This window comes from Mesoplodon bidens (assembly GCF_964165515.1).
Source record: "Mesoplodon bidens genome assembly, chromosome: 1".
Taxonomy (NCBI): domain Eukaryota; kingdom Metazoa; phylum Chordata; class Mammalia; order Artiodactyla; family Ziphiidae; genus Mesoplodon; species Mesoplodon bidens.
In genome coordinates, this window is record NC_138176.1 from 225,716,348 (window position 1) to 225,737,154 (window position 20,807).

Here is a 20,807-nt window from a genome sequence, read left to right on the forward strand (position 1 = left end):
CGGTGCTTTGTGACCACCTAAAGGGGTGGGATAGGGAGGGTGGGAGGGAGACTCAAGAGGGAGGAGATATGGAGACATATGTATAGCTGATTCACTTTGTTATAAAGCAGAAACTAACACACCATTGTAAAGCAATTATACTCCAATATAGATGCTAAAAAAAAAACTATGAAAATGTAAATGTATCATAAACTATTAAGAATTTTTATTTTTTTAAAAGTTAGTATTTTACATCCTACCAAATAAAATTAACTTCATTGCTATTGGTAATAAAATATTCTCCTTTTTTTTAAGTATTGACCTAAGGATCCAAACATAATTTAAAAATGGAATGAAGAATAATTTGTTAACAAAAACCTAAACTCATATCAAATTATTTCACTTTTCTTATAAAAGTTAAAAATTTAAAGGCTTCTGCTCTTCAATGAAATATCAATATTAATATTTTAAGATGTTACAGTTATCTATGCCTTTGTAAAATAAATCAAATTGGTTGGATATAGATCCAAGTACCTAAATACATGTCAGAAACACTATTAGGAGTCAAGGGAGTAGGCCACAAAGGAGAGCTCAAATGAGGAAGGGAACGTATTAACACAAAATTGAGAACCACATTATGCACAGGACTAAAGGTCAAAACCAGAGAAAACTGGTTCATAGTCATGATATAGTAATCTTAAGTGCTCAAAGTAAACTATCAAGAACTTTTCAGCAGTGTTTGCACTTTGTGTCAGCACTCTCTCAACAGCATATCTAACAGAAACTTGAGGAACCACATACCAGGAAAGACTATAGCATAAGAGTAAAGAACAGGTTTTATTCCATTGTCTCTGTAGAGGGTAAAACAAATCATTACATGAAATATCAAAATAACATTTCACCTTTTGGCAAGTTTTCATTTTGATGATTTTTGTGAACATGTACATCTAAGTTGTACACCTAGTTTGTACAAGTATTATGGCTCAGTTTATAAATAAAATATATACACAGATAACTACAAAATAAAGAGAGAGAAAAGACATAAAACTTCTATTAAAGTTGGATTAGCAAATGGTTCAGTTTCATAACTCCTTATTTAACAAATGCTTTTGAATATTTACTATGTGGAAGGAATTGAATAATGAGAAAATAACTATTTATAGGATTGACAAAATAAATAATACAAGGATTTAACAATCCAAAAAGTTGAGATAACCATGCAATCAAGTATGTGATTACTATATAGTTTTAAATTGTTTGTAAATAATCAAAAAAACAATAATCCCCTGGTGTTGTGTTTAAGCATACATTAAAATTAATATATTTTCAAGTTTCTTTAAAAATCTGTTTTTAAACTTTTTCAGAAAAAAACATATTCTCCAGTCAACAATGATCTTTCAAATAACTTCCAAACTGGCGTCAATATAGTCAAGATCTTTCACTAATCAATAAAGAACGCTTGATTTCAATAAAGGTGACAAAAGTTGCTCTAACCCTTTCTAGAAACAAGCTCTCAACAGACGATCATCATTAAGCTTATATCAGTGCTTCACATTCAGGAGCTATATAAATGTGTCCTATTAGTACATGGTCAGTCTGTTTGGCAACTCCAGTTCTCCAGACATGTGGCAATTGCTGCCCTTTGAGGTCTGAAGTCAAGTCTTTAGGGAATCTCAAAGCCTGCACTGAAATTACAAGGAGCGTTCATTAGGGACTGCTGGAGAGGAAACATGAAAGACTTCCATTAAAACTATATAAAACAGCTACTTATTTTTAAAAGATTTTTAAACCACCTCATGTACTCAGCTACAATAAAAAGTATTTACCAACTGAATTATTTTTAAAAGCACTACTTTCAGGACATGGGTACATTCTTCATGCCTCCCATCCCCCACCTCAATACACCTACCATTCCTTTTATAGGGATCATCAAGTCAAGCTTTTGGTGTCCTGGGAGAGAATAAAACTACCTATACCTCTAAACTCTTTCTACAGATCACTGTAAACATTTATAAAATGAAGGTAATTTTAGAGACAAAGTTTTTTTTTCTAATATTAATTTTCAATAATACATACTGTTACTTAAACTCAGCCATACATACATATGTGTTTCTTTAGAGATGCCTCTTTTTTTTAATTCAAAAAGGCTCCCTCTACTTCATTTTCACTCAATTTTAAACTAATAATCATAAAAAAGTTGTAAACACAAAATAATGTAAATTACATACTAGTTAATCTATGAAATGGCATTTATCAGATAATATTATGGAAAATATATGAAGATTCAAATGTTTAAAATTAAAAGAAGAATGTCAATAAATTGACAGACAAATGTTCAAAGAAATTTCATGTCTGCTATCTCAGGATTTTGAAAAACATAGTAAATATGTTTTCTAATTAATAATTGTTGCCATTTTAAATTTCTAAATTGTAAAAAAAAAGTGTAGACACTTTTTAACTTGAGAGTATGGTTATTTATTAAATTTGCAACAAAACAAATACTACTAGAGAATACTTCAGTAACAAATCTCTATAAAATGTTATATAAAATTCATTAGCTTGCCTCAGTCATTTCTTGAATTCACATATATGTTGGTTTCTGACAACCTAATTCCAAAAAGCAATTACAACCTCCATCCATATGTAAAAAGATAACAGAAAGCAAGTACATTAAACCAGTTTAAAAGAATAAAAATCTAAAGAAAACAGATTACGAATGATTTATATGAATGCCTAGTGCTGAAGTTAATTACAAGTAACCCAATAAAATAGTGCCTTTATTATTGTACAGCAAGTAATAGCTCTAGATGAAAAAACCAGACTCTTTCTGCTGACTTTTGCATGCCCAATCCCACAGCACACAACATTAAGAATTTAAAATGTAGTAAATAAGGCATATAGAAAACAGCAGTTTTTAACTAAAAGCAGAAAACTCCCCTGCTGTTTAACCATTTGGAGTCTACCACTCTCAACAGTGACCACTGTAAACTGATACTATGTGCTCATTGAATAAATTCTTAATGTTAATACAAAGTGAGATTTAATTTCAGTATTCAAAAATTTACATCAAATGAAAAGTAAATAACTGTGAAATGTATTCATTAGGAGAAAATAAAGTATCATTTATGTTTATGCTATGAAATTATATCTTCAGAATCAAATTTTTCCAAACTTCATACTACATCTACCAACAAAGCTTTGGTCCTAATTTTACAGTATACTACCTAAGACACATACATTACGTGCTGCAGTAGTATGTTATAGTTGTCAACAGCCACAAGCTATAGCCAATCACAGTATGCTTAATGACTTTCCCAATGAAGAGGAGTAAGACCTTTCAGTCCAGAATGATTCCATAATTCTTTCAAATATTTATCAATGTACCTAATGAGATATTAGTTGGTATAAACTTTAATGCAAAAGTCCTATAACATGTTATAGATAAACATTACCATGTAGGTCATTTTGACCTACAACATAACTAAAATAGTGACATGAAATACTTGATAACCTGGTTTTGCTGCACAAATAATCAGTGGTGCATCTCTCTGGCAGTATTTTATTCATATCAATTTTATCTCCACTAGAAATATATATGCAATACTAGCTTATTTTTGCCTTTTTTTTTTCTGGGTCAATAACTTTACAAATTGGAATTTGTCTCAACTACAGTAAAATTCTTTAAAGGTAGCGATGCCTATCTCTTGGGGTTCTCAACAGTACCTGACTCAATTTCCCTTATAGCAAACATTCAAATGTTTGTTAAAGAGACCATAATTTAACACTGTTAGGCGAAGGAGGGAGGAGCATGGTACCAAGAACACTCACTAGATAGATTACTCACTTGTTGTGGCCGCTATAACAAATCGTCACAAACTTGGTGGCTTAAATTACTAGAAGTCTGTTCTCTCACAGTTCTGGAGGCTAGAAGTCCAAAATGAGTTTCACTGAGCCAAAATCAAAAGCTGGTCTTCTCCTGGAGGCTCTAGGGGAAAATCTGCTCCTTGCCTCTCCCAAGCTTCTAGTGGCTGTCAGCACTCTTTGGCTTGTGACCACACTGCTCTCTGCTCCATCATCATACTGCCTCCTCCTCTGGGTACCTATCTCTAATCTCCCTCTGACTCTCTGTCATAAGGATACATATAAGAGCATGTAGGGCCCATCCAAATAATGCAGGAGTATCCCTTATGTCAAAATCCTTAACATAATCACACAAAAACCCTCTTTCCAAATAAGGTAACATTCATAGGTTCCAGAGATTTGACATGGATATCTTTTGGGGAGCCATTTTTCAGCCTATCGTACTAGAGAAACCAAATTAAAAGAACAGAAAGAGCTAGTTGAACAAAAGTGAACTTTACTACAAAGTTCAACAAAATTCAAAAGATTCAAAAGAAATAAAAGCATTTTTTAAAAATTAGTATATTGTGGCAAGAGTTGGAGAAGTTTTTAAGCCAGTTAACTTGTGCTACAGGTGTTGGTTCTAACAGTGACTGAGTTGTGACTGGTTTTGTTTTCAGTTCCAGAAATTCAGCTACCAGGCTACAAGAAACTCAAATCTGGGCAGCTGAGAGAGAAGATACAGGTAACAAGCAGATATCATTAAGAACAACTCCTGATAATTAGCAGAAAACCAATGACAGCACTGCCAAATGTCCAAATAGGTAAGGCAGCAATCCAGACTTGGTTAAGATACTAAAAGAATTAGAAAGCTTCTTTGTAAAAAACTTTCCCGTTGTTTTACTTTCTCACTGCCAATGATCAAACTCCTTTTTTATTCCTTAACTTACAGTACCAGAAAAATAGAAACCTATGCTCACAAACTAAGCTACAAATTAGTGCTATAAAACAACAATGAATCTTTTCAATACATATAAATAGGACACAACTCTGAAAGATTAAGCAAAGCTGTAAGCTTTCTTAGGTAAAGGAATAGACCACCTCCCCTCTGAAAAAAGAACAATAAGAAACCAGACTTAAGTTTGCTCTCAATTATGTAGTATCTGATAATAAGAATAACAATGACAAATCAACAGACCGAACAAGACAATTCCACTGTTTTAACTGAATGTCTAATGAAAACTTGAGATTCCAACAAAAATTTTTCAAAAATACATAATTCTTATCAAAAAGAATGCCCTATGCATCCAGTATTTAGGATATTGCCATGCATTTTCATACTCACTATATGTAAAAGCACCTTGTGGAAAGGAAGATGTCAGAAGAATGTCAGAAAAGATTCGGGTTTAGGCAGTTTGATTTTTCTGGTAAAATACCCAGAAAATGACATGATACATATAACACATATGTCAAGTACCTGAATGCTACTTACAAAGCCGCAGAGAAGTAAGTGTAAACTAAAATAAAATAGATATTAGAGAGCTTTAAAATAAGGCAGTGGGGTGTGAATTTGATAAGACAGTAAACTGCAGCTTCTCTTGGAAAGGAAATACAGAGAGACTCCTGTAGGAAAGTAAACCTGTTAGTACGTACTGAAAGAGGTAAAAATCAACACAAAGGAAAAGGCCATTTCTCTAATTCAGGAATAAGCTAGGTCAGAATTTCTGATTCTTTACGGAGACCTTTTTCAAATGATACCTCCTTTTGTCCCTGCCTGTCTCCCCGATTCTGACAGCACTCAGGGTGAGACTCATCATAATGAGCAACTGTTAATGATGATGTATCTGGCCAGAAAAAAAAAAAAAAAAAAAAAGGTTGATAATCAGCGACCTAGGTTAACTGTTATAAAAGCATTTCTCAACTATGGTAACACAGGAGGTGTGTTGAAAGTAATGCACTATAAATAAAAAAGCACTGAAATATACAGAAGACATCTTTAAGAAAATCACTGGAGTACTAATCCCTAAAATGACATCCATCTCACTTGTATTCAGGTATACTTTATTGACTTCCAAAGGAGTGAGCACTATAGCTAGCACGGGAAACAGTGGGATCACCTTCGGAAGCCTATGGAAAATATGAATGTTAACCATCAACCTTGCCTACATGAAAATGGCCCCAAACTGCAAATTTATGGGATATCTCCTAGATCTAATAATGTATGGTTTGAGATGAAAATGGACTAGACTGGGCATATAATCACAGAAAGAAGAGAAAATAATGAAAGAGACACTGCAGAAAATAATGGTGGACTAAAGCAAAGATATGAAAAATCTAATTTCATGAAAAGAAAACAAGAGGCACTAAAAATACTGAATAAAGAGAGGATTTTGTGTGCTGTTAAAAACACTTAGATTCAGAAACTAATAACTAATTTACAACCTACTTTGCTCTATGGACTGTTCTACATCCTTTTACATATATTATCTAATATAATCTTTATTACACCCATTTCACTCAATAAGAAACCGAGTCTCAAGCAAGTGAAGTGATTTGCCCATGTTTACAGAGTTAACAAGTGGTAGAGGGAAAAACATTTATTAAAATTCAAAAATCTATCATCACAGCATTTTCCTGACCTCAGTCTCTTCCTAAGATCCTTTCCAAAGTGACTTTTCCCTTTCTCCTTTTGTTACCCATGATGGAGACAACAGCCACCTCTACAAAGTCCATCTCCAGCAACTGCGGAAGTAACTACTAGAAAAACAAATAGCCTTCAGGCTTCTGATTCTTGCTTTATTCAGGCCTAAATCAAAGTGCAAACTTCAGGTTTTGTTAAAATTGCATGCATGCTTCTGGAAGCTCATATTATAAAATGGCAACTTGACTAAAAACAGCTGCCTGACTAAAAGATGCATAACATATGGAATATATGGGTAACTACTTATATATAATAATTGTCCCTTCCTAAACTATACTGTGTTTTATATATATATATGTATACATAATGCTATTATATTCTAACTGTACTAAAGTACTAAACTCAGTCAACTCAGGCAAATAGTGTAAACACTTTAAAATTGACAGCAAAACTTAAATCTAGATCCTAAGAACTCTGATTACTCTGCTTAAAAACTATTAAATTATATACTATTTATGAAAAAAGTTATCAGAGAGTTTGGTACAAAAACAAAGACAACCTCAAGCTTTACGCTTTTAATCTAGCCTTTTTGTAATACTTTAACTTCAGTGGATTAATTTGAAGTAATAGAAAAAAAAGCAAGGACTAAGCAAAACCAAACAATAAGCAGTAAAAGCTGAGAAACACAGAAACCCAGCTGTAATCATAACTATGTTAAAACCAAAGGAAAACACTATGCTTAGAATATTTCCATTCACTATTCCCCTTTTCTTCTAACTAGCTGCCTAATCCCAATTTAAAAGACCAGCTGTAAAACGGTGGGGTGCCAAATTAAAGCACACTTTATTTTCAGATGTCTCCATACTCATAGGCTGACTTCCTGTCAGGAAGAGTTCCATTTCTCTGAACACCCCAATCAGCAGGGAACTTGCAGAATTAAGTGCCAGTTGATATTACTTTGTTTTGCATTTACCACCCTTGAGAATAACGTTCAAAGATCTAGTTATATAGTCAGCATGGTATCATCCTTCTGACTAGACTGCCAAGCCACAGGGTGTACTGCCAGTTCCACAAAATTTACCTTAAAAGGTGTTGTTTTCTAAATCCTAGTGCGCTAGTGAATCAACAGGATGCCTGTATTTCAGAATAAATCCTGCGCTAAAGTTAAATTATGCTTCTCTTTGGTTACAAAGCACTTTAAATTAATACTGGAAAGGTCTGCATCCAGATTCAAATAAAGATCAATTAATGTTCACTAATCCATCAAGTTAAATATTTTATTTTTTAAAAGTGAAATGCAGTAATTCAGTCTGATTTATTTGTTTTTAATGTTTTTGCTATTGTTTAAAGACAAATGAGTCCACCTTATAAAAGCAAGTTATAAAAATCTGAATCAAGTAAAACTATAAATTTTTTTCCATATTAGCATAAAGTGCAGTTATTAAGCTGGTTTCAAATGCTTCACAACTGTTAGTGCATTTAAGATGTTCATGATCAGTTAACATAGCTTGAATCTGAAACTACCCTCTCCAACTCCCACAGACTTCCCATCATGCTTCTTCAAAGGTCTCTAGTTCCTTCTCATAAGGTCAAATATTTTGATTGCACACAAAATTAAGTTAATTCTGAGCACTTCAATACAGAACACCTATGCTCACAGCCTTTGTACATTATAAGGACAAAGCATTCACAGCAGCTCTAAGATAAAAATAGGTGATTGTACTGCAAGCCTACTTTTTTGAACCCAATGTTAATCATTACCATATTGATTCTCATCCATTCGCAATCAAAAGGCCGTAAGCACTGACAATAACAAATCAGAGACAATCAATTTACATTCACTAATTTTCTATAAATATATTCTAAGGATGAGGAATACAGGCATCCAAAATAAAATAAGAGGGGTAACATTGAGAAAAGGTTGAAATATTAAATTATACTGATCCTAGTTGGACCATGCTACATATAAACTCATCTGAAAGAATCCAATTGCCCCTAAAGTCCCATTTACATTGGAAAAAGGAAGGCTGGTTACAAAGAAAGTTGAATGATTTATTGACAGCATATCAAAGTATAAATTTAAACATTTAATACATTTTGCAAAGTTGCTGCCATGCAAGCACTTTTAGCAATCTTTCTACTCAGATATAGATTTGTCTCTCTTAAGAAACCTTCACATACAATGTGCTAAAATATTTGGGTAAACATCATTTTTAAGAGCCAGAGGTTCAACATTTGTCATATTCCCTTTGTTAGCAGAAGCTGTGGTGCCTGAAATGAATGCTGAGTTATTTGAAGCTAGTGACTTAAACGTGATAGAAATAATTCTACACAAAGAGGAAAATCTACATGCACAAAGTGGTTTCTTCATAAGAAGTCATCAGTTGAGACTTTTAACAGGTCCTTTTGTGACTCTTAAACGGATCTTTTTGAAACCCAAAGCTAATCAGGTGAAAGGGATTTAATATGTATCATTTTCTTACTTTAAAACATTTAAGTAAGCATAGGGTAAGAGCTCAGAATTAGGGTTTGAAGCCTCGATATAAGGGCTAAATTGCCTTTCAGATTAAGATAAAATTGAATAGAAGGAATAAAAGTATTAAATAGAATGGTGTCTGTTCCTTAACTAAAATAAATACTTTTTAATGAATCAAAAACTCAATAATTAATTTTAAAGGGAACTTTACTTAAATAAGGTAAATATATTGATTTATTCAACAAATATCTATTAAATGATTATTTTATTATAATCTGACACTAATAAACAATGTAGACAAAACGGACAATTAAGAAATGGCTTCCTGACTTCAAGGAGTTTTCAATCTAACAAAAGAGACAAAACTTATAATATAGCATAAGTACGAAAATAGCTCTTATGTGTATAAATTTAACTCTTCTTTAGCACTCATCTCTGTAAATTTAACTCTAAGATGGAGTTCTCTAAATTGGTGTATTCACAACTTATAATCCAATGTTGGGGGCATCTAAGTAAAGAAATGAAGATTAATAAGAGTTAATAGGATTTAGAACTATTTTTAATCTAATTTATAGTAAAAGAAAAAAAACCACATATTAAATGAGTTTTTTATTACACAATATATGCACAGGAAGATTTTTATATGTTCTTATGTCAAAAATATCTGTACATGTCAAAGATAGAGTTCTTCAGACCATATCAGAAGAAGAGTAAATTCCTCTCCCATCTATTAATTTAATGAATCTTCCTAAATATACCTGGGTGAATTTGCTACCAGCATTCCATTCTCCCTCGCTTCTCAGGGTTAAGGATCATCAACATAGATTTTTGTTGTCTACTAACTTTAGGAAATGCCTTATATACAAATTATACTTTAAAAAAAAACAAACATAAAAACACTACAGATTTTAGTGAAAACCCCTGGACTTAGGCATCAGAGTCATTTCATGACGCTTAATTCTTTAACCCAATTAACCTCTAATAATGACTTCATATTTTTATTATGTCTAGGTCTTGATTACAAGCTATCTCAAATCCTAATTGTTTGAATGGATAAATGGATGACCTAAGAAGAGCAACAGCCACTGTATAATTTAGCTGTGTAACTATAAACTATCACTAAATCTTTATTCTATTAAAAATTGTTAAAATTTTATTGCTAAAATTTTACTCATTTATTTGACAAATACTGAAAATTTATTTCACCAGACATTGTATCAAATGACAGTCACATACAGATTAATTTCATTTTATTTGGACCTCTTGCACATCTTTAAGTGCATAGGGAAGTTCGATTCTACAAATGGGTCACTAACAATGCATGTAATACCCCATTAACATAAAATATATTCTGACCCTGGTTTCTAGACTTTATGCCAGACACTTAACCATGATTACAGAGCATAAACTGCCACAATATTGACTAAAAATGTAATGGGATTCACTCAACCAATGTAGGAAATAGCTATATAATCAATTGATGTCAAAATATTTGAATTTATTCTTAAGCTTGGATTAGTTCTACATAAGTATTATAAAAATACATATATGTGCGTGTAAAAATACACACAAACACACACACACACACTCCTGGTTAAACTTAAGTTGTTCTAGAAAGAATACCAAACCTTACTATAATCAGTTCTGAACAGCTATCCCTTCAGAAACAACATGTAAATTGAGTCCAAATTACCTACAAAGGAGAGAGAACAGGTAATTGAGATAATTCTTAAATGAAGTAAAAATAATCACAGTGTTTCATGAAAAAAACAGCTGTACTTTTGCAAATCTACTGATTTTCTGTAATCACTGTCATTGGAGAAGCAGAGAAAACCAGAAGCAGAATACAAAAAGAGGCATTTCCTGCATTATTCACTGTGTCAACACTGATGCTTTTCCTAAAGTATATTTTACAAAAATTATCCATAAACACTATGGCCATAAAAAGCATTTTGTGATCAAAGATACTAATATTATTCTCATAACAGATTCAACAATACATTTTATATATATATATATATATATATATATATATTTTTATACACATACACACACATACACACATGTATTGACTAAAGGCCTTGAGGAGCCCTCCAGTAAAGATCCTAATTAAATTTAAATGAACATTTTCCAAGCTTATTTACCACTGTGTGCTTTTCTCACAGAACATCCATTTTCATCACACAGTACATACTAGGATTTGCTGTACTGGAAATTTTGGACAGTGAGAACTGATCAAACAAGTAGCCGGCTACCACAAATCTAGCCAAGGAAAATTATAGGTACAGCAAAGAGTAGAGGAAATGCTTTAAGAACTTTAATATCTATTGATCTCGATGAAATTATAAAAAAAACATAGATGGAACCCGGAAAAAAATTTTTGACTGAAAGGCAAAGGAGCCTGAAATGATCTATTCGTGAACAGAAATAAAACTAGAGTTAAATTAAATAGGGATTAACAAATACATTTTTATGCCCCATTCCTAATTCCACTCCCTGCCCCTACTATTTGCTTCTATTTCTCTTAAAGTCCTCATAAAAATTCTATGTTGTATTACAATTATTTGTCTCTCTTACTAGATTAAAAGGAGAGACTTGTCTTAAAATTATTCAGTACATGTCTGCTAAATAAAAAAAGAAATACCACAAGCAGGCATACTGAGGAGGACTCAGGGCAAATAAACTGACACAAAGCTCTGTATAAGAGATAGCATTTGAACTGAGCCTGACAGACAGTGAAAACAAAAACTTAGAAGTTTTTTTTTAGAAGTATAGTTTATGGCCTCACAATACTGCTGCATAAAAGCTCCATATCATAAGATTTCCTTATATGTAAAAAAAATGCATAAGGAAGTTAAGAAGACATTCATATTCCCAATGAGCAATTTAAACTCAAAATTCTTATTTTGTGGTTAGCAAAAGATAACCTATGCTTTACTGACTCAATTATTTCTTTTTAAAAACCCCACCATTTTCTTAATATTAGATAGTGAGTTTTAGTTTAAAAGGTTGACGTGTACCCTATATACAGCACACTCTGAGGAGTTAAGCACCACAGTTAAATGAAGTAAATCTCCATTTATATTAAGTTCTACAATAAGTAAAATGCCCGCACAGTAACAGAAATCAAATCAGTAGCAACTTGAGGTGATACCGGTAGGGATTGATTACAGAAGCACAGGGAACTTTCTGGATTGAAATGGGTGTCACACAGTTGTGTATATATCTAAATGCACTGAACTGTGCACTTAAGATATTGTATATATACTGTTGTATATAATATTGTAAAATATTACATATATATTGTATGTTAATTATGCTTCAATAACTGTGATTTTTTTAAAAGAAGTAAATCTGATTAAGCCAAAAGAAAATGAAAAAAGTAAGACTCTTATTTATAAATGAACATGACTACAATATTTGGCAATGACAAAATAGCTGACAAAATGAACAATTAATACACACTTAATAACACACAAAAGAATGAGGATGTTTCATAATAAAAAGGACCAAAAGGTAAAAGCCCAAAATACAGTGTTTATGATCAATGTTACCATTCATTTATTAATTGTACAATTATATAAATATTTGGTTGAATAGTAATTATGCTGAATGTTGGAGATACGATAACAAAACACAGTGGTTACCTTTAAGAAACTTAGTCTAACGGGAAAGAAAAAAAAATAATAGACAATTTAAATAAAGAATGAAATTACTATAAGATGGGCCAGTGAGTGCTTAGGATGTATACCTCACCTAGGCTTAAGAGTTGTGGGGAAGAGAGGAGTCAAAGAAAGCTTTCCAGAGGAGATGGCAATTTAGCTGGGAGTTGAATTATTTATTTATTCCATATATATTCACTGAGCAGCCATCAGATGCCAGGGACTGTGCTGGGTACTAGGCACACCTCACAGTTTACCTAGTATACTAGGTATATGAAACAGAAATAGTTGTAACCTTCATAGGACCTAGAGTAGAGAGAGGGAGACTGGCAATAAAAAAGTAGCAAACTAGCATAGGTAGGGTTAAAATTTGTGATATGATGAGTGCTAAGATGAAGACACACAAAAAAGATACCAACTATAGATATGATCTAAGAGGATAATCAAGCTGAGTTTGGAGTGATGAGAAGAAGCCAACAATTAGACTCACCAAATTTGAAGGAAGGAAATTATAGGGAAAGAAAAAGCCTACGCCAAGACACAATATTATGATGGCACATTTGGGTAACTTTAAATAGTTCGCATAGCTTGAGAACAGTTACAAAAACAAAGTGATAAGAAATGAGGTCCAAACAGTAAGAGAGGCCTAATAATGAAAGATGCCTTTGTGCCATGGTATAGAGCTGGTTTGCTTTCTCCCACCCCTCTCGGGTTTTGTTTTGTTTTTTTAATTATCTACTTTACCCAAAATACTCAGCACAACTATAAAAAAGAAAAGCTCATGAAATAAAAAGCCAAGAGCAATAACATTAATGTCACATATTTAGAAGGAATAAACTCAAAAAGGAGAAGAAAACCAGAATTAGAGAAAAGAAATTAGAGGAGAGTGATGGAAAAGAGGAACATTTTACTATGAAGATTCAGGAAAAAATTCAAATGGCAATAATTCAAACATGAAACAGACATTAAAGAATCATATAAATGGTGATAGCTGGCTCTTATTATGAACATTATAGTTTTAAAATTAATAATTCAGAGATATAGAAAGAAATGACCAAACCTTTTGTTATTACCTTCATGCAAAGGAAATATTTCCCAAAATAGCAACAATCTACATATTTTGATGAAAAATGTATTGAAGAAAAATCAGACTAACACTATTTTTAAATTAACTTTTACTGCTAATTAATTACTCACATAGGATGCCAGGCCAGACTACATGGTGCTTCTAGTTTTTCTATATACTCTATGCATTTCTGATAAATGGGAAAAGAATAGATGACCTGGCAGAAGGCTCAGACAATAATATGTGATTTACAGGACATGAATGCAGCTACCATAAGATTTATCTGACAGCCCTCTCCGATAGTGGACTGTTGAGTATCCGATGGAATGATTTCTAGTCTAGAAAGTCTACTACTGAGTAGCCGTACACATTATTTATTTATTAGATGTTTTGGGTTGAAACCATTTTTAAATGACGCACTTCACAATGCAGTCATAAATTTAGCTTTAAACCCAAGAAGGGAGGTAGTGTTATTGGAATGTATGTCAGACTGAATTAGGATGAGCAACACAACACTTTTATAAAGTGGCCTTGAATACAATGTCAATTCCTTCAAAAATGATATTAATGTCAAATGAGCAGGATACAAACACTTTACACAATGCTGGAGTAATATTACTTGAAATATTTATTTAACATTTTCTTTAAATTCATATGGATTTCCACAAGGCTTATACACATACACAACAAATACTGGGCAAAAATAAGTTACATGCTTCTGAAAAACTGAATCTGAAATATAATTAAGAAGTTTTTCGATTATTTTCTGTGCATCAGAGAATATACAGTTTCCTGAAGAGTATATACAGTCTTATTTTAAAGAAGTAAAGAAGACTTCAATCAGGTTTTGGAGCTTAAATAGCTCTTGAATTATTTTCAGTATAGGAATAAACATAACTTAATAAACCTTAAGTATATATATATATAAAACTTTACTCAAAAATAACATGCTAAATATTTTAAGAAAGATTTTCAACTCTAAATAATAACATTTTGTCTTAAAATGTTAAAATTTAAATGGGATAAAATATGAAATGGTATCTAATAAACCTATTAATGAATGAGTGGATATTGAAAAATATGATCCTAGCTGAAGCTTTAACAAAATATATAGTGATCTACTTGGTCTTAATGACAGCAAACCAAACGTGATCATTTCCTCATTTCTTAAATTCAGGCTCTAAATTCTCTTCTGTAATAAAATATGGCAGATTTAAACACTTTGTTAAGAAGAATACAAAAAAAATAAGTTTTGAATGGATTCAAGAAAAATAATCAGAACATGGCTGATTGCCATCAACTAATTTGTAAAGTTTTAAATCAAATTTGCAGATGTTAAGTTCATAAGCATATCCCATTATTTATGTGATTAAAAAGGAGTTTTTGACCTGATCTTTCGATCTTTGGCACTCAACCCACTACATCTCTTCTTTACAAAATTAATTAAAATTTTAGCAAGATGCTAGCCGTTTACTTCCCACCCTATCTCAGACTAAAACAAATTATCAGTCAAACTCAAGCCATAGCCACCAATATCTGCAAAATGTCGACTTCAAATTCAATTTCATCTCTCTTAAGCTTTCATGTAGAAAAAGACAGTTCACTTTTTAACAAAATAAATCACTTTTGTGATTGCCAATCTGACCTCTTTGAATTAGGAAAATTCAAAGTGAAAAATGTAATTATCACCCCAGAACAATCTGTATACATCTGGAGCTAATTCTGGCTTCATTTTTCATGTCATTTTTTGCACTGTGCTACATCTTACAGAGATGCCGTGGAACTTCTGGAGAACCCATAAAAAATGTTAAGAACTTCAAATAAACCAATAATGTGTTTTATTTAAACAAAACTTTGAGATGATCTGACTTTTGCAACTTACTCTAAGTGATCTTCATATTCCCATTTGATTGGAATAGTATTAAACAGCACTGTGACATACATGACAAATAGGTGTCTTAAAACATGTCATTCTTTATCTTTTCAGCTTCTAACATTCCACTGTGTAATATACTATATTTAAAATAGCTTTCATGTATCAAGAATACATTAAATTCTTCTAACCTAGAAAGTGAAACTTCATGATCAAACTTCACCTATGAAACAATTACATCCCTATAAACAATAAATTCATACTGCTGTGAGTATACATATAAAACTGTAAGCAAATGCTTCTTAAAGGGTAATCTCATGTCAGTATAAGAATGGTATATGGTAATTTCCATTCAAGAAATAAACAACCAATTATTTCAAATCAGATTACTAAATGGGAAATTTTATCCAGTCAGTTTTTAAAGGAATGGGAGTTTTCTAAAGTAGATAATTAACTTAAAAACATGACTCTCACTAAATCTAAGAATAATAAGCCCACTACAAACATAACTACTGTTCACAAGTTCATTATAAAAATCCATTAGATGTAATCTCTAGAAGAAATGGTTCTTATTGCATTTTATTGACAATGCATAGTATTGATTTTTCACACCTTCTATGATTCTTTAATTTGTATTCATGAAATGTCCATCAGCACAGTCTAAATAAATTTGGCAATATAGGCACTAAAATGAATAAATCAATGAAAAGAAACATTAATTTTGCATTATCCTTATTCGTCAGGCAAGTAAACCAGGAGAGTTTTAAATGAAGGTCAAAGGTTTTGAAATGGGTCAGAACCCTTGACCTCTAGACCAATACTCTTCCTATTAAAAAAGGCTATTTTAAAGTTTTAAGTAGGGGAATTTACTACCAGCAAGATATCATTTTTAAAAGACTACAAAAAAAAAACTCTCAATAAAAACATTCATCTGTTTAACTGCTAAAGAGAAAAGAAAATATCACAGGATACATGATTTTTACATAAGTTTAAAAAAAAATCATTAAAGTTTACCACATGAGGTATAAGGTTTCTGAACAATGAAAGTAATCTCACTTTTAGGAATTTATTCACTACATCTTATTATGATGGATGCCATAATTTTGTTGATGTTTTCCCAAATCTACTAGGTATGTCAAAAATAATTAGCAATGACAAGAATTCAAAATTATTTATCACTCATTTTATAACCTCTGCACAAAAGGGAAGTAAACCCATTATTCCCCTGGGAGTCAGAGTGGCACTCCGCGAGGTATAGAAATAAATCTGTTTCTGTAACCTTAATATGCAAGGCAAAGAAATTTAGCCATCTCAAGACCATTTGATCTGGACATTTTTAAATGTGGCTCGAAAAACCTCTATTTCTCATTAATCTATCCTATTTCTCTCAGCACTCACTTCGAAATAAACTGTTAGCACCAAACACAAGAAGTAACCCTTCTGCAATACAAATAAATTATTTTAAAACTGCAAACACAAAACTTTTGTAGCAAAAATTCCTAATCAATTTTAACTTTCTTGCAGAATGAACTCACTTGAGAATTTACTTTTAATTCAACATTTATTCTTGTCACTCACCTGAGAACACAGTAGCATAACCAATTCCACAACTGAACTACTAGACTTCATGCAAACCAGACCTATATCAAAGAGAATTTTTTTTAAATTACAAAGTAAAAAACAAGGGATTTATTTCTTATACAACTTTGTCCAAATTGGTTTTAAAATAAAATTTAACTTCTTGCTAAGAACCCAACCTATACATATTTGATCATATGTGTAAACAAAACATTCTGTAATTACTTTAAACTTGGCATCAAAACCATCACAATTTTTTGTAGCCAATTTCATTTCAGCTTTCAAATTACTAAAACATTTATTACAACTTCATATATACTGACATTTCACAATACTCGTAGAAATGTGCACAACATATGCCATATTGACCAATATCACCTAAATTTTGTTTTGGAGAGAGTTGATTGTTATACATGCAGAGAAGGGAAATGGCTCCCTGACCTTTGCTTTCTCCACCACACTCTCTCCCTTCAACCCTCTAGCTATCAATCAAGTTTCCATTTTGTTTCATGGCAGCAGACATCCCAAACACTCTTATTAGTACCTTGACCTGTGACCTCACTCTAAACCTTAACAGAAGTGCAAGCCGTTGTCTGTTATATATTCTTGATTTTTTATAAATAAATGCATTTACAATTTCTCTTTTATGTTTCATTTGGGTTCACCAAAAATATCTCAGGAAGGAAGTTTTATATAGTTAATAACTATCTAAAGAATTCTTTAGTTTTGATTAACAGTAAGATATAAAGTAAATACTTTAAGAACATTCAAAGAACATTTTATAACCAGTATCTTAAAAAAGCAATGCCAATAATTAAAAGCACTGAATTACTAAATTACACTAGTAATAAATATAAAAATTAAAATTTTTATTCTATATTTTTCTAAGCAAACGTAAGTTTAAGTTCGAAGTAAACTAAGTATAACAACTAAAATAATTCCTCATGGCCCTCACACACCCCACAGAATTACCTTATTTCTTTCTCCACATTAAAGTTCTTGTGGGCATCCTATCCCATCCTATTCCCTTTCTTTAATCTTCTTGATCTGTAGTTCTTTCTCTGTCCCTCTTTTAGTCATGGTGCCTCATACCTGCTGAGGCCACATGTTGGCATTCTGTAGCCTTACAAATAGTACTCAAGTTAAACAGGTTGTTCACCCCCTTCACTTTTTAGAAAAGTCAAAACCATTTTTCTCCATGTCTGTAAAAATGTGTAACATAGAAATGATGGTAACAGTGTCAGCACTGGCATGAAAATTAGCTACAGAACATCTACATGATGCATTAAGCAAACAGGCCATTAACTAGACTAAATTGTTGTTTCTATAGAGCTAAGATGACCATACCTCCTCAGGCTAATGCCAAGGCCGAAAGGAAGGGCACAGCAATATTCCATCTCTTATTGCTGTTGTAGCCTTTGTTGGTCTGAAAACCTGTCACTTTTCATAAAATGTTACCCAACTACAGGAAGTTCCATATATTTCAACTTCAAAAGCCACTACTTGCAGCAAGTAAATTCAGGTCTTTCTACAACTAGGACATTATTCCTTAGTGCTCGATTCTAGAGAAACCAGAATTCCTACCACCTTTCCTTTTCTGGCAAAGCATTTGGGCCCTGATCTGGCTCAGCCTTTTATATCCACTCAGATAATGAACAATAATGATTAAAAGGGCCTTGGGCCGTTCAAAGTTAGAAAGATTTCTAGATGTTCCTTTGTCTCTCTACAGCATATTGTAGGACAGTTCAATACTCGTACTTTCAAAAAATTACTTATTTCAGTCTTATTTCTCAATAATAAAGATTAGAAAACCAGAGGAAGGTTGATACAACCACTGATCAGTGGGTTGAGTGTTCAAGGACAGTAAGATGTCAAATAACATTTCATAGTTTGATTAGAACAATTCATGTGTTTTTTAGAGTGAGGTTTTATAGATCTGTAAAGCATGGGTAGGGGGCAAAGGAGGCTTTTAAATGAGAAAGGGCGTCAGGAGACAAAAAAAGAGCTTATATTAGACCTCTAATACTAAGCTTCCTGCCTAAAAGGCATCAATACTACAAACAAAAATATATAACCTTGGGAATAAATAAACAGGAAATAATCCCAATAAGGGACTTGATATCAGATTTCACAACTTAATCACATCTCTCTATGACCTAAATTGTTTTGTGACACTGGTTGCATGGATGAAAAAGCAAGAAATGACCTATAAATCAGTAAATCTGTCTTCAGATCTACATTCAGACTCTAAGGATTACCCAAAGGAAGGCCTTAAAACAACACTTGGAGTGAAGTTGTAAGTTGTTGCAGAAGCATCAATTTTCATTTTACACACACAAATCCTATTATTGTCCCACTTAGCAGAAAGTGAACAAGGTACTGTAGGCTCAGAGATCTGACTAGCCTCATAATCTGACCCTTGGGTTCAGTTTTCTTGGTTTTAGCTTTGATTGATTTTTCAACAATATGGAATTTTAGTCTCCTCAAAAAAGACAAACTGAAAATGTCAAAGCCAAGAGGTTTATACTCTTCTGGTGTTTCACAACCAAAGACCACTTCAATTTCTCCACCAGAGACTATTTATCCCACCTCTATTACCACTGTTTTTCCATACTATTAAACTCAGAAGTACTAAATGGCTTACCAGATATTAAGCTATCAACATCTGAATGCACTGAGATACCTAAACTCTCAAGTGTACCATGAAAAATGGTCATGAGCATTTACTGTCTGGAACATTAAGAACCCTGTTTTTTGTTTTATTTATTTATCTTAAGTCACCTTAAATAATTTACAAAAAGCTAAAGCAATGGTGTAAACATTATTATAAGTTTCAGTAAGAATTTAAGCATAATAAACTCAAAATTTTTTCCCTGTTTTCAAGGTTTTGAAAGTATTTGTCTATAATTTGGATATAATTAACTGCTCCTCATGAATCTATAAACATGATATTCATCTTAAAAATACTGCTTCTAAATTTCAAATAAAATTCTAATAGGTGCAACTTTATCATTAATTCTGGTCCTTCTTCTTGAACTAACAACACCAAATGCAATACTTTGGAAAAGTTGGATTATTCAAAATTTTGTTGTAGAGAGAACAGCCATTTTCTTTTCTCTCGAATTCCAAAATATTTTCTTCTTTAGGTTATAAACACCATTTAGAATGATTAATCAACTGATTTTTTTCATTTCTATATGAACTTTTCCTTCCAATTGTCTTCGTGCATATACCTGCTTTAGTATCTATTCACTTAGAACTGCACCAAGTAAATTGTGGTGCACAGTCATCTTGAACGATGGATGAACACTGTCACGCGCCTTCTTAGCAAAATGAGATGTTCCAGGTTCTTGTCACAAAACATTGTATAAATTTTGTAGAATGAAGCCCTTCCTCCTATTGAATGACATGATGCTGAGAAAACCAATTTCCTTTTTTGTCCACAGAAATATGCTGTGCATTAATGAAGTCCTGATTTGATAAAAATTATGAGTACTATTCCCTGTCTCTTCAAATTAACCCACAGTTGGTCTAGTAATTATAAAATGTCTTCTCCTGTCAATTTTTTTCACCTCACCATTATGGGCAGAAAATAAAAAATTCTGAATTCTTAACTATATTCAGTGAAGGCTAAAAATAAGACCACAAAGATGGTATCCACAGACTTCTTTTATACCAATATTTCTCAACCT

General features: G+C 32.2%; 1 protein-coding gene across 3 annotated transcripts in view; it reads right to left on the reverse strand.

Moving 5' to 3' along the window:
• LRBA (LPS responsive beige-like anchor protein) overlaps positions 1-20,807 on the reverse strand; it is an 808,478-nt gene that overhangs the window by 513,770 nt on the left and 273,901 nt on the right. For all 3 annotated transcript variants that reach the window (XM_081242275.1, XM_081242274.1, XM_081242273.1), the window contains exon 34: positions 17,116-17,177. In XM_081242275.1, the coding sequence (XP_081098401.1) occupies positions 17,116-17,177 (62 nt within the window). The remainder of the gene's footprint in view (positions 1-17,115; positions 17,178-20,807) is intronic.